The 15,269-nt window shown below is 42.9% G+C and overlaps 1 protein-coding gene across 6 annotated transcripts in view; it reads right to left on the reverse strand.

Moving 5' to 3' along the window:
* Positions 1–15,269, reverse strand: part of LOC112255281 (collagen alpha-1(VII) chain) — a 126,457-nt gene that overhangs the window by 64,620 nt on the left and 46,568 nt on the right. For all 6 annotated transcript variants that reach the window (XM_042324490.1, XM_042324493.1, XM_042324492.1 and 3 more), the window contains 2 exons: positions 13,608–13,727; positions 3,462–3,617 (listed from right to left, as the gene is read on the reverse strand). In XM_042324490.1, the coding sequence (XP_042180424.1) occupies positions 3,462–3,617; positions 13,608–13,727 (276 nt within the window). The remainder of the gene's footprint in view (positions 1–3,461; positions 3,618–13,607; positions 13,728–15,269) is intronic.

A 15,269-nucleotide genomic window follows, 5' to 3' on the forward strand; every position in this document is an offset into this window, starting at 1 on the left:
TACAGTGGAGCGGGTCGAGAGCTTCAAGTTCCTCGTTGTCCACACCACTAAGGACTTAAAATGGTCCACACACACAAACAGACGTGAAGAAGGCGCGACAGGGCTTCTTCCCCCTCAGGACGTTGAAAAGACTTGGTATGGGCCCTCAAATCCTCAAAAAGCTAAACAACAGCACAATTGAGAGCATTTTGACTGGCTGCATCCCTGCTTGGTATGGTTTATGCACCGCCCTCGGTCACATGGCGCTACACAGGGCGGTGCAGACAGCCCAGTACATCACTGGGGTTGAGCTCCCTGCCATCCAGGACCTCTATATCAGGCGGTGTGAAAGGATGGCCCGTAAAATTGTTAAAGGCTCCAGCCATCAAAGCCATAAACTGTTCTCTCTGCTTCCGCATAACAAGCAATACCGGAGTCTGACACCAACAGGCTCCTGAACAGCTTCTATCCCCAAGCCATAAGACTTCTAAATAGTCAACAAAATGGCCGCAAGGACTATCTGCATATACACTTTTTATTTGTACTTTTGCACTGACTCTACGCACACTCTACACACACACACACACACACACTCACTTAACACACACCCACATTCATACTGACTCTACACACTAATATACAATCATCATATATGGAGCTGCTACTTTGTTTATCAGATATCCTGATGCCTAGTCACCTTACCCCTATACATACTGTATCTACCCCTACCACTCCAGTATTCCTGCACATTGTAAATATGGTATTGGCACCAACTCTGGAATTATTACAATTGTTTAATTCTACTGATATTGATTATACTGCATTGTTGAGAAAGAGGAAGCAAGAAAGGCATTTCACTGTACTTGTGCACGTGACAATAAAAACTTTAAAACATGCACACACACACACACACTATGCATCCTGAAATAGGGAAAATATGAACAACAGAGAAGAGCTTCAGACTTTTATTGATTAATGCAGGCAACAGTCACCACCAGGCGGCAGTATGATCATCTAACCATTTAAAAGTTGTCTGAGATAAACGTGCAAACCCACTGGGAACACACTTGTTGAATCAACGTTGTCCCACGTCTGAAATTATGTGGAACCAACGTGGAATAGATGTTTAATTGACATCTGTGCCCAGTGGGAAGCTACCTATCTGGCGATGAAAACCTTTCTGATTACTGTTACCTTACCACCTATCGTTCACATAAAGTCGCAAATGCATGAGGCCAATCTATATAGTTTAGGGTTGCATATTTTCAGTGAACTGACTTGCCTAGTTAAATAAAGGTTAAATTGATCAATAACAAAAAATAATCCTCAGCAATCTACACACAATACCCCATAAAGAGAAAGCGAAAACAGGTTTTTGAAATTGTAACAGATTTATAAAACATTTAAAACAGAAATACCTTATTTACATAATTATTCATACCCTTTGCATGGGACTCGAAATTGAGCTCAGGTGCATCCTGTTTCCCTTGATCATCCTTAACATGTTTCTACAACTTGATTGGAGTCCACCTGTGCTAAATTCTATTGGTTGGACATAATTTGGAAAGGCACAAACCTGTCTATATAAGGTCCCACAGTTGACAGTGCATGTCAAAGCAAAAACTAAGCCATTGAAGGAATTGTCCGTAGAGGTTCGAGACAGGATTGTGTCGAGGCACAGATCTGGGGAAGGGTACACAGTGGCCTCCATCATTTTTAAATGGAAGAAGCCCGACCAAACTGAGTAATCAGAGGAAAACGGCTTTGGTCAGGGAGGTGACCAAGAACCCGAAGGTCACTCTGACAGAGCTCTAAAGTTCATCTGTGGTGATGGGAGAACCTTCCAGAAGGACAACCATCTCTGCAGCACTCCACCAATCAGGCCTTTATGGTAGAGTGGCCAGACGGAAGCCACTCCTCAGTAAAAGGCAGATGACAGCCCGCTTGGAGTTTGCCAAAAGGCACCTAATGACTCTCAGACCATGAGAAACAAGATTCTCTGGTCTGATGAAGCCAAGATTGAACTTTTTGGCCTAAATGCCAAGCATCGCGTCTGAAGGAAATCTGGCACCATACCTACGATGAAGCATGGTGGTGAAAGCATCATGCTGTGGGGATGTTTTTCAGCGGCAGGGACTGGGAGACTAGTCAGGATCGAGGGAAAGATGAATGGAGCAAAGTACAGAGAGATCCTAGATGAAAACCTGCTCCAGAGTGCTCAGGTCCTCAGACTGGGGCGAAGGTTCACCTTCTAACAGGACAACAAACCTAAGCACACAGCATGAAATCTCCCTCATCCGTACAAAAACAGTTCCACATGATTTCCTCTTAAAGTAATTTTTTTGAGTCATTTCTGAATTATTTAATGTAACATACCTTCCCAAGTTCTCTCATGTCACCCCCCCTCGTCTGCACACTCCACTGGCTTCCAGTTGAAACTCGCATCCACTACAAGACCATGGTGCTTACCTACGGAACAGCAAGAGGAACTGCCCTTCCCTACCTTCAGGCTATGCTCAAACCCTACACCCCAGCCCGAACACTCCGTTCTGCCAAGTCAGGTCTCTTGGCCCTCCCACCCCAACGCGAGGGCAGCTACCGCTCAGCCTAGTCAAGCTCTTCTCTGTCCTAGGACCCCAATGGTTGAAGCTCTCCTGGCTTAAGGGGGGAGAGCCCCATCTTCTGAAAACATCTGAAACCCTACCTCTTCAAACAGTATATTAAATAATCCCCCCCCATAAAAAAGAATAAATAAAAATTACCACCACTTGCACTTGACTCTCTGACTCTACTGATAGCTACGTTATTGAGGAAAAATGTACTTACTATAACTGTGATATGTGGTGGTCCCACCTATCTATCTTAAGATGAATGCACTAACTGTAAGGTGTTCTGAATAAGAGCGTCTGCTAAAGGCTTGTAGCGTCTGCTAAAGGACTAAAATGTAAATGTAAAACTGTTTAACAAATCAAACATTAAACCTCGTAAACAATTAATGGTAATTCCTGGTAACCTCATAAACAATTAATTTAGACCCAGTGTTAATTTGAAATTCTATTTGCTGAAATGTGTGCCATTGCGCGGCTATTCGAGACTGCGTTTCATTCAAGTTTTACGGTACTTAATCTACTTTTTTTGGAATGAAAACTCTCTCATAATTTTATTGTAATTAATTATAGCTCATATTTCATAGACATCTGGAAAGACTAGATAGTTACTTTAATGTAGCTTTCACATTACTGGCACAAGGCACTGTGCTTGCTGTAACAGCAGGCTCAGGAGCATGGAAAGTTCAAGCACAGGAGCTTTGCAGCACACATCTCTTTTGCTGTATGCCAACTGTAGAACTTCTGAGCTTTTCCATTGAAAAGCAATGATTCACACCAATAATGTTAAGTGCACTTAAAACTGAAGATGATATAATGATGCATCATACAGTACTGACTGAGGGTAATGGGAGAGAGTGGGTGAGATGTACTTACATGTGCGTGAGGTGAGGGTGGCGGGGGAGACAGAGTTTCGGGGGAACAGGGGGTATAGGGTGAGGACGTACTCTGTGTCTGGCAGTAGCCTCTCCAGGGTGACAGAGGTGGAGTCTGCAGCCAGAGACTGCTCCAATAGCTGGGCTGCAGGCTGACCTGTCAATCAATCATAGCCAGCCAATCACACAAGGGTTACAGGAGGCAACAGACAAGTAAATAGACAGCTCACTATTCACTCTTTAAATGCACTTGCTTATACTCGTAGTACATGTGTATGATATAAGAAAGAGCAAAAACAGTCTGTGTGTGAGTGTATGTGTGTCAGTATTGGGCTGTGGGGGTCACAACATTTTGTCAGCTGGTGATTGTCAAGCAAATAACTGTTGGTCTCAAGGTAATTGACTGTTAATTAACATAAACACATTTAGCATCTCCTGGATTCCACACATAGCCTACAAGCCATTTTAAAAAGTCTAATAAATCCATGTAATATAGCCTACACCTTCACAATAAATCCATTATTTATTTTAGACAGGTCTAAAGAAGCATGATATGAAGAAAATGTAGTCTATTTCAGAAGAAAAGAATAGCATACTTTGAGTTGTCCTTATGTTAGGTCCTGATGTGGCTATGCCAAATGGCTGTGGGCTACACTAGTTCATCTAGCAGACAAGATTTACTTATAATTCCGTAGCATTATTTTATATTATTTTAAAGTATGAAGAATACAATTGAACAAAGCTAAATGAAATAGAAAGGATATTTTCTACAAACGATTTCAGGGAGTGCACACAAGCGACTATTCTGTGTTGAGCGGTTAACTAAGAAATACGTATTCCTATACGCTTAATTTAGAGTTATTAATGTAACTTTGGTTGTTCTACAAATGCTGGACTGATGAGACTCTGATGATTTGAAAAAAGTCGCTTGAAAGGCATGAGCTCTGCTTAGTTTTTTGCGCAGGCTGTACTCCAATAGTCTCTCATTCACAATTTGACAAGCACTTGATAATGCCTCGAATTTCACTGCGATATCCCCTTTGTGGCCATTATGCACCCCAACAAAATCCATGCCTTTTGCAGCCCGGAGTGCTGCGTAATCTGAAACGTTTCTCACTCACTCGGCTCTCCTTCATCAGATCGGGTCTTTCTCACAGGCTTCACATACAAGTGAAGACAGACAAGGGCTACGGTTCAAACTCATAAAAGACACACCCTCGCCTTATGCCCTTGAGGGAATCCCAAGTAAAAACGAATGTAAATAAGTTCGACATTGTGCTACTAATGCACGTGACGGAACAAACACGTCTCGTAAAAGTAATTATGTTGTTGTTTGGTTAGCTTCTGGAAATTGTAGAAATTAAAAAAATTCCTTCTTCAGAGGTTCCAGCTAGGCAGGCTAACGTTATTTAGCTAATTAATTTGCTAGCTATCATACAGCAGGCATATACACTGCTCAAAAAAAATAAAGGGAACACTTAAACAACACAATGTAACTCCAAGTCAATCACACTTCTGTGAAATCAAACTGTCCACTTAGGAAGCAACACCGATTGACAATAAATTTAACATGAAGTTGTGCAAATGGAATAGACAACAGGTGGAAATTATAGGCAATTAGCAAGACACCCCCAATAAAGGAGTGGTTCTGCAGGTGGTGACCACAGACCACTTCTCAGTTCCTATGCTTCCTGGCTGATGTTTAAGTCACTTTTGAATGCTGGCGGTGCTTTCACTCTAGTGGTAGCATGAGACGGAGTCTACAACCCACACAAGTGGCTCAGGTAGTGCAGCTCATCCAGGATGGAACATCAATGCGAGCTGTGGCAAGAAGGTTTGCTGTGTCTGTCAGCATAGTGTCCAGAGCATGGAGGCGCTACCAGGAGACAGGCCAGTACATCAGGAGACGTGGGGGGGGCCGTAGGAGGGCAACAACCCAGCAGCAGGACCGCTACCTCCGCCTTTGTGCAAGGAGGAGCAGGAGGAGCACTGCCAGAGCCCTGCAAAATAACCTCCAGCAGGCCACAAATGTGCATGTGTCTGCTCAAACGGTCAGAAACAGACTCCATGAGGGAGGTACGTCCACAGGTGGGGGTTGTGCTTACAGCCCAACACCGTGCAGGATGTTTGACATTTGCCAGAGAACACCAAGATTGGCAAATTCGCCACTGGCACCCTATGCTCTTCACAGATGAAAGCAGGTTCACACTGAGCACATGTGACAGACGTGACAGGGTCTGGAGACACCGTGGAGAATGTTCTGCTGCCTGCAACATCCTCCAGCATGACCGGTTTGGCGGTGGGTCAGTCATGGTGTGGGGTGGCATTTCTTTGGGGGGCCGCACAGCCCTCCATGTGCTCGCCAGAGGTAGCCTGACTGTCATTAGGTACCGAGATGAGATCCTCAGACCCCTTGTGAGACCATATGCTGGTGCGGTTGGCCCTGGGTTCCTCCTAATGCAAGACAATGCTAGACCTCATGTGGCTGGAGTGTGTCAGCAGTTCCTGCAAGAGGAAGGCATTGATGCTATGGACTGGTCCGTCCGTTCCCCAGACCTGAATCCAATTGAGCACATCTGGGACATCATGTCTCGCTCCATCCACCAACGCCACGTTGTACCACAGACTGTCATCAGGAGCATGCCAAGGTGTTGTAGGGAGGTCATACAGGCACGTGGAGGCCACACACACTACTGAGCCTCATTTTGACTTGTTTAAGGACATTAAACAAGGATCAAAGTTGGATCAGCCTGTAGTGTGGTTTTCCACTTTAATTTGGAGTGTGACTCCAAATCCAGCCCTCCATGGGTTGATACATTTGATTTCCATTGATAATTTTGGTGTGATTTTGTTGTCAGCACATTCAACTATCTAAAGAAAAAAGTATTAAAAAAATATTTCATTCATTCAGATCTAGGATGTGTTATTTTAGTGTTCCCTTTATTTTTTTGAGCAGTGTAGTAATAATGATATATTAATGTTAGTAGACATGCAATCATAATTGATTGTAGCTGAACACCAGCTACCAGTGGCTGACAACACAATTATCGTGGGATGAACGAGTGATGAATTTCCGGGCAAGGGAGGTCCATTTAAAAATAATTCCTTCGTCCCTCAAGTGTATACTCGTCAGACGTCATCAGAAGTGTCCACTTAATTTGAGGGCTGAGGGATAGGGTTTGTCTTTTGCATATTGAAGATATTGGAAGAACTGTCCACATTTACTTTTCGTCAGCCAACAAGATGAGTAGGCCTAACAAACAGCAAAAGCACTTATTTTATTTTTAATTGTATTTATGTAATTCTACTATCCCCCATAGTACAAATGTCAACCTATTCTAGTCTGTGCGATAAATAAATATTCCAAACATAGTCTGGGACAATTGTGGGATGCAATAGATCCCAAATTAATACAACCACTAGCATCAAAAAACCTGTTTTATGTAATGTGGCTGACACAACAGATCAGAACATTTAGCTTAAAATGTTGATAAACTACTAGGCTATTTCTTCACATTATAAGTGCAGCAATGCGCACACGGCAGTAGGCTATAAGCACGCATGTTTCATTAGCATAAAGCACCACTATCAAAAGTGACCGCAAATGTGATTATGCATGTCGTGCTTTTATTATAAAGGTGGATTTTTATGGTGAAAATTATCTTCCCAAAAATTGAAACTCACACGCTGCTTATGTATACCAGTTAGGCTCTACACCCCTTGTAAAGCGGATCAATGTGCTTAATTTTAAGAAGTTATTTGGCCACTTTAGTTGTGATACAAACCTTATCAAAACATATAGGCCTATGGGCTAGGCTACATGAGGTGTGCAACTATGATTCTAAAAAGTTTTTTAAAAAGGCTTTGTTTCTTATGCTGGGCATCATTCACAAGTGATAATATATAATAATATAAGTGATAGGCTAATATTGTCACCCATCAGACTATTCTATGCACTTAAATAGCAAATGGTGCTTTTCAACATGGTTTATTTTCATGCCAGCCAGGTAGGCTATACTATAGGCTATAAATATAAGCAATGTGCTTAATATTAGGAAAGTTGAGAAATAAATATAGCAGGCCTAGCCTACAGAAAGCTGATGGGATCCTCTTATTTTTATTAGAGGCCATCACTCCCGCAATGGCATAGCCTATAGAAATGTTGTGCAACATGAGCTCATGGGCTCTCATGAAGTGTTTGATTAGATTTTCGAAAACATTTGCATTGATGTCAGCGTGATTAGAGGGACAATACAGTGCTGAGTACCAGGCAGTTAGAAAGTTTGGTAGGCTGCTATTGACCAGCAGCAGCATCATAGCTTGGATAAGCTATTTACTGTTACTAAATGGTCATGTGGAATTTGACTGCCTTCATGACTTGTCATCGCCGGTGTGGTGGTAATACGGTCACTGCAACAGCCCAAGTCAGTACCATGACCTGCAGACTGAAGCAACACTTGCCCCACCCAGCCTGTCAGGCTGTTACCAAGACAACGGGCCAGCCTTAAAGGAATGTGTTGCCTGGAGCCATAGGCACAGATCTTCATCCTACCACAGACAAGGTAAACAGAGGGTGTGTGGTAGTGTGGGTGTACTGGTTGCATGAATTAGGACTTGCAGTTGCTTGCAGTGGGATGCACAGAGACAGGTAGAAACATCCCACATCTCCTTACAGAATACACACTGACCTAATTTAAAACTAACACAAACAAGCGTGCCAGTCTCTCCTCCTATACAGTGGGGCAAAAAAGTATTTAGTCAGCCACCAATTGTGCAAGTTCTCCCACTTAGAAAGATGAGAGAGGCTTGTAATTTTCATCATAGGTACACTTCAACTATGACGGACAAAATGAGAAAAAAAAATCCAGAAAATCACATTGTAGGACTTTTTATGAATTTATTTGCAAATTATAGTGGAAAATAAGTATTTGGTCAGCTACCAACAAGCAAGATTTCTGGCTCTCACAGACCTGTAACTTCTTCTTTAAGAGGCTCCTCTGTCCTCCACTCGTTACCTGTATTAATGGCACCTGTTTGAACTTGTTATCAGTATAAAAGACACCTGTCCACAACCTCAAACGGTCACACTCCAAACTCCACTATGGCCAAGACCAAAGAGCTGTCAAAGGACACCAGAAACCAAATTGTAGAGCTGCACCAGGCTGGGAAGACTGAATCTGCAATAGGTAAGCAGCTTGGTTTGAAGAAATCAACTGTGGGAGCAATTATTAGGAAATGGAAGACATACAAGACCACTGATAATCTCCCTCGATCTGGGGCTCCACGCAAGATCTCACCCCGTGGAGTCAAAATGATCACAAGAACGGTGAGCAAAAATCCCAGAACCACACAGGGGGACCTAGTGAATGACCTGCAGAGAGCTGGGACCAAAGTAACAAAGCCTACCATCAGTAACACACTACGCCGCCAGAGACTCTAATCCTGCAGTGCCAGACGTGTCCCCCTGCTTAACTTCTTGGATATAGGGGGCTCTCTTTTAATTTATGGATAAAAAAACGTGCCCGTTTTAAGCGCAATATTTTGTCACGAAAAGATGCTCGACTATGCATATAATTGACAGCTTTGGAAAGAAAACACTCTGACGTTTCCAAAACTGCAAAGATATTATCTGTGAGTGCCACAGAACTCATGCTACAGGCAAAACCAAGATGAAACTTCAAACAGGAAATGAGCAGAATTTTTGAGGTTCTGTTTTCCATTGTCTCCTTATATGGCTGTGAGTGCGCCAGGAATGAGCCTGCCCTTTCTGTCGTTTCCCCAAGTTGTCTGCAGCATTGTGACGTATTTGTACGCATATCATTGGAAGATTGGCCATAAGAGACTACATTTACCAGGGGTCCGCCCGGTGTCCTTTGTCTAAATTGGTGCGTAATCTTCAACGGGAGGCATTTTCCCATGAGATTCAGAAGAGAACGCACACTTCCACAAACGATATATCATCGAAGAGATATGTGAAAAACACCTTGAGGATTGATTCTAAACAACGTTTACCATGTTTCAGTCGATATTATGGAGTTAATTTGGAAAAAAGTTCAGCGTTTTGATGACTGAATTTTCGGGGTCTTTTGGTAGCCAAACGTGACGCACCAAACAGAGCGATTTCTCCTAAACAAATAATCTTTCAGGAAAAACTGAACATTTGCTATCTAACTGAGAGTCTCCTCATTGAAAACATCCGAAGTTCTTCAAAGGTAAATGATTTTATTTGAATGATTTTCTGTTTTTTGTGAAAATGTTGCCTGCTGATGCTAACGCTAAATGCTACGCTAGCTATCAATACTGTTACACAAATGCTTGTTTTGCTATGGTTGAGAAGCATATTTTGAAAATCTGAGATGACAGTGTTGTTAACAAAAGGCTATGGTTGAGAGCTAGCATATTAATTTCATTTCATTTGCGATTTTCATGAATAGTTAACGTTGTGTAATGCTAATCAGCTGCGGGGATAATTACACTCCTGGATACAGGTTTTTTTCGTAGCTAAACGTGATGAACAAAACAGAGCGATTTGTCCTAAACAAATAATCTTTTTGGAAAAACTGAACATTTGCTATCTAACTGAGAGTCTCCTCATTGAAAACATCTGAAGTTCTTCAAAGGGAAATGATTTTATTTGAATGCTTTTCTTGTTTTTGTGAAAATGTTGCATGAGATGACAGTGTTGTTAACAAAAGGCTAAGCTTGAGAGCTAGCATATTTATTTCATTTCATTTGCGATTTTCATGAATAGTTAACGTTGCATTATGGTAATGAGCTTGAGGCTGTATTCACGATCCTGGATCCGGGATGGCTAGAATCAAGAGGTTAAGCCAGTACATGTCCAGGCCCGTCTGAAGTTTGCTAGAGAGCATTTGGATGATCCAGAAGAAGATTGGGAGAATGTCATATGGTCAGATGAAATCAAAATATAACTTTTTGGTAAAAACTCACCTCGTCGTGTTTGGAGGACAAAGAATGCTGGGTTGCATCCAAAGAACACCATACCTACTGTGAAGCATGGGGGTGGAAACATCATGCTTTGCGGCTGTTTTTCTGCAAAGGGACCAGGACGACTGATCCGTGTAAAGGAAAGAATGAATGGGGCCATGTATTTTGAGTGAAAACCTCCTTCCATCAGCAAGGGCATTGAAGATGAAACGTGGCTGAGTCTTTCAGCATGACAATGATCCCAAACACACCGCCAGGGCCACCGCCACCGGCTTCGTAAGAAGCATTTCAAGGTCCTGGAGTGGCCTAGCCAGTCTCCAGATCTCAACCCCATAGAAAATCTTTGGAGGGAGTTGAAAGTCCGTGTTGCCCAGCAACAGCTCCAAAACATCACTGCTCTAGAGGAGATCTGCATGGAGGAATGGGCCAAAATACCAGCAACAGTGTGTGAAAACCTTGTGAAGACTTACAAAAACATTTGACTTATTTTATAACAAAGTATTGAGATTAACTTTTGTTTTTGACCAAATACTTATTTTCCACCATAATTTGCAAATAAATTCATTAAAAAATCCTACAATGTGATTTTCTGGATTTTTTTCCCTCATTTTGTCTGTCATAGTTGAAGTATAACTATGATGAAAATTACAGGCCACTCTCATCTTTCTAAGTGGGAGAACTTGCACAATTGGTGGCTGACTAAATACTTTTTTTCCCCAATGAACTTTAGGCTCTCCATGTGAGACTGGTACTCCTGCCATGCCCTGACTCAGGGATGGAGCTGTCGCGCTTAGTTATGGTGTCTGTGTGTGTGTGTATTTGGCTTTTTTCTCACATGTCATGCCACGCACCTCACACTATTTAACATAACACATCCCTTTTTTTGTTCTTCTTAACGTATCTCAAATTTACAGACCTATATCCATCCTGCCCTGCCTATCTAAAGTCTTTGAAAGCCAAGTTAATAAACAGATCACTGACCATTTCGAATCCCACCATACCTTCTCTGCTGTGCAATCCGGCTTCCGAGCCGGTCACGGGTGCACCTTAGCCACGCTCAAGGTACTAAACAATATCATAACCGCCATCGATAAAAGACGGTACTGTGCAGCCGTCTTCATCGACCTGGCCAAGGCTTTCGACTCTGTCAATCACCGTATTCTTATCGGCAGACTCAATAGCCTTGGTTTTTCTAATGACTACCTCGCCTGGTTCCCCAACTACTTTGCAGACAGAGTTCAGTGTGTCAAATCGGAGGGCATGTTGTCCAGACCTCTGGCAGTCTCTATGGGGGTACCACAGGGTTCAATTCTCGGGCCGACTCTTTTCTCTGTATATATCAATGATGTCGCTCTTGCTGTGGGCGATTCCCTGATCCACCTCTACGCAGACAACACCATTCTGTATACCTCTGGCCCTTCCTTGGACACTGTGCTAACTAACCTCTAAACGAGATTCAATGCCATACAACACTCCTTCCGTGGCCTCCAACTGCTCTTAAACGCTAGTAAAACCAAATGCATGCTTTTGAACAGTTTGCTGCCCGCACCCACCCGCCCGACTAGCATCACCACCCTGGACGGTTCCGACCTAGAATATGTGTACAACTATAAATACCTAGTTGTCTGGCTAGACTGTAAACTCTCCTTCCAGACTCATATTAAACATCTCCAATCCAAAATCAAATCCAGAATCAGCTTTCTATTTCGCAACAAAGCCTCCTTCACTCACGCTGCCAAATTTACCCGAGTAAAACTGACTATCCTACCAATCCTCGACTTTGGCGATGTCATCTACAAAATAGCTTCCAACACTCTACTCAGCAAACTGGATGCAGTCTATCACAGTGCCAGCCGTTTTGTTATCAAATCACCTTACACCACCCACCACTGCGAACTGTATGCTCTAGTCGGCTGGCCCTCGCTACATATTCGTCGCCAGACCCACTGGCTCCAGGTCATCTATAGGTCTATGCTAGGTAAAGCTCCGCCTTATCTCAGTTCACGATAACAACACCCACCCGTAGCACACGTTCCAGCAGGTATATCTCACTGATCAACCCCAAAGCCAACAAGTCATTTGGCCGCCTTTGCTTCCAGTTCTCTGCTGCCAGTGACTGGAACGAATTGCAAAAATCACTGAAATTGGAGACTTTTATTTCCCTCACCAACTTTAAACATCAACTATCTGAGCAGCTAACTGATCACTGCAGCTGTACATAGTCCATCTGTAAAGAGCCCACCCAATCTACTTACCTCATCCCCATACTGTTTTTATTTTATTGACTTTTCTCCTCTTTTGCACACCATCTCTACTTGCACATCATCATCATCTGCTCATTTATCACTCCAGTGTTAATCTGCTAAAATTGTAATTATTTGCTCCTATGGCCTACTTATTGCCTACCTCCTCATGCCTTTTGCACACACTTATAGACTTTCTTTTTTTCTACTGTGTCATTGACTTATTTATTGTGTTATTGGCTTGTTTATTGTGTAACTCTGTGTTGTTGTCTGTGTCACACTGCTTTGCTTTGCTTTAGTTTACCTGGTTAAATAAAGGTGAAATAAAAAAAATAAAAAATTGCAGCCACATTATCTCCTCTTCAGATTGAGCCTCTACATTCAATCATTAATTCACACACCTGAAGTCTCCCTTAGTCTCTACTGCCCAGTTTTTAAAGTCTCTGTAAAGCTTTCTGTAAAAGTGTATGTGGTATTTATTTGTGGTAATGACTGGGTAATAAAACTCTTCTGATAGACAGGAAGAGCCAGGGGGGCGGTATAATGTGAGTCAACATCTCATCTCTACCATAGTACTGCATACTACCCTGATGTCCATAAATCTTCACACAGATTTACTTGTCTCAATTTGCCAACTGCAGGTTCTCTATTATCTATTATCCTTATCCCTTCTCTCCCTCTCGCTCTCTGTTACACTCTTACCAGCCAAAAAGAGATGTGTGAGGAGTTAAGTATTTTATAATGACAGTTAACAAGATGGTTTGGCATAGCCCACAGAATGTTGTGTGGTATTTGTCCTTCATGCGTAAAGAATTTGAGTATGATCAGAGTAAGCAGTAGTCATATTGTGGATGTTCATGAGCTTGTGTGTGTGTGTGTGTGTGTGTGTGAAAGTGTTTGTGTATGTGTGCATGCGTTTGTGTGTGTGCGTACGTGCGTGTGTGCGTGTGTCTGACCTCGGGGTCCGTAGGTGAGTCTATAGCCCTGGATCTGTGATGTGGGGGCATCCCAGCCCAGAGAGAGGGAGAAGAAACCAGCCTGGACTAGACGAAGACCAGACACCCCTGGTAGAGACTCTGCGAAACAAGGGATGGAGAACGGAGGGAGAGAGATAAAGGGAAGATGGAGGATAAGGATGATGAGAGGCGTATCCTATGAGGATGATGGTATGGCTTCACATGGAAGAATCACACATTGGGAAGAAACGGGGGAGTATTTGAAGTGAGTGACTTAGGAAAGACATGTGGAGAGAGAGGATGATATGGCAAAGAAAGACTGTTGATATGGTTCTTCACTTCATTAGATTCATCAGCTAGATGTAGTTTACCATAGCGCACCTCGTTTTATTACAGGCGACAGGTTCAGTAAACATCACTGCAATCTTTACCAGAAAGTATGCTGGCCCTCTGAAGTCTTGTAGGTCGATTCATTGCTCTCTTTTATCTATAAAGCTATCTTACAAAAACACCAACCATTCCTAACATAATTAACAACCTTCTGATGTACAACTAACCATACCCGGTCTCAGGGTTGGCTAACTCTGGAAAGCTCTTTCGTCTATTCAGAGTTTGGTAAATCTGCTTTTAGTTTCTTTGCACCATGGAACAGAGTTCCATACAACTGGATGTACTGGTGCCTCTCAGGCAGTTCCACATGCTGATTGGCAGATGATGGAGGACCTCTTTGCTGAGAAATGTGATTGTTTTTCTTAAGTTTGTTTGTAATTTTGCATATTTGTATTTTGTAAATTGTGTATATCAAAATCAAATCCAATACAACAGGTGTAGACCTTACCGTGAAATGCTTACTTACAAGCCCTTAACCAACCATGCTGAATATTTTTTTTAAAGTTTTTTAAATAAGCTAAAGCAAGAAAATAAGTTACAATAAAATGATGCAAATAAAGTGATGCAACCAGAGGCTCTCGATGGTGCAGCTGTATAACTTTTTGATGATCTGAGGACCCATGCCAAATTGTTTCAGTCTCCTGTAGGGGAATAGGCATTGTCATGACCTCTTCACGACTGTCTTGGTGTGTTTGGACCATCATAGTTTGTTAGGGATGTGGACGCCAGGGAATTTGAAGCTCTCAACCCGCTATGTGAATGGAGGCGTGCTCGGCCCTCCTTTTCCTGTAGTCCACAATCAGCTTTTTTGTCTTGCTCACGTTGAGGGATAGGTTGATGTCCTGGCAGCACACTGTCAGGTCTCTGACCTCCTCCCTATAGGCTCCCTTCGTTGTCGGTAATCAGGCCTACCACCGTTGTGTCATCGGCAAACTTAATGATGGTGTTGGAGTCGTGTGGGGCCACACAGTCGTGGGTGAAAAGGGAGTACAGGACCCCTGAGGGGCCCCCGTGTTGAGGATCAGCGTTGCAGATGTGCTGTTGCCTACCCTTACCACCTGGGGGCATCCCATCAGAAAGTACAGGATCCAGTTGCAGAGGTAGGTGTTTAGTCCCATGGTCCTTAGCTTATTGATGAGCTTTGAGGGCAGTATGGTGTTGAACACTGAGCTGTAGTCAACGAACAGCATTCTCACATAGGTGTTACTTTTGTCCAGGTGGGAAAGGCCAGTGTGGAGTGCAATAGAGATTGTGTCCTCTGTGGATCTGTTG

This window comes from Oncorhynchus tshawytscha, linkage group LG07, assembly GCF_018296145.1.
Source record: "Oncorhynchus tshawytscha isolate Ot180627B linkage group LG07, Otsh_v2.0, whole genome shotgun sequence".
NCBI classification, from domain to species: Eukaryota; Metazoa; Chordata; class Actinopteri; order Salmoniformes; family Salmonidae; genus Oncorhynchus; species Oncorhynchus tshawytscha.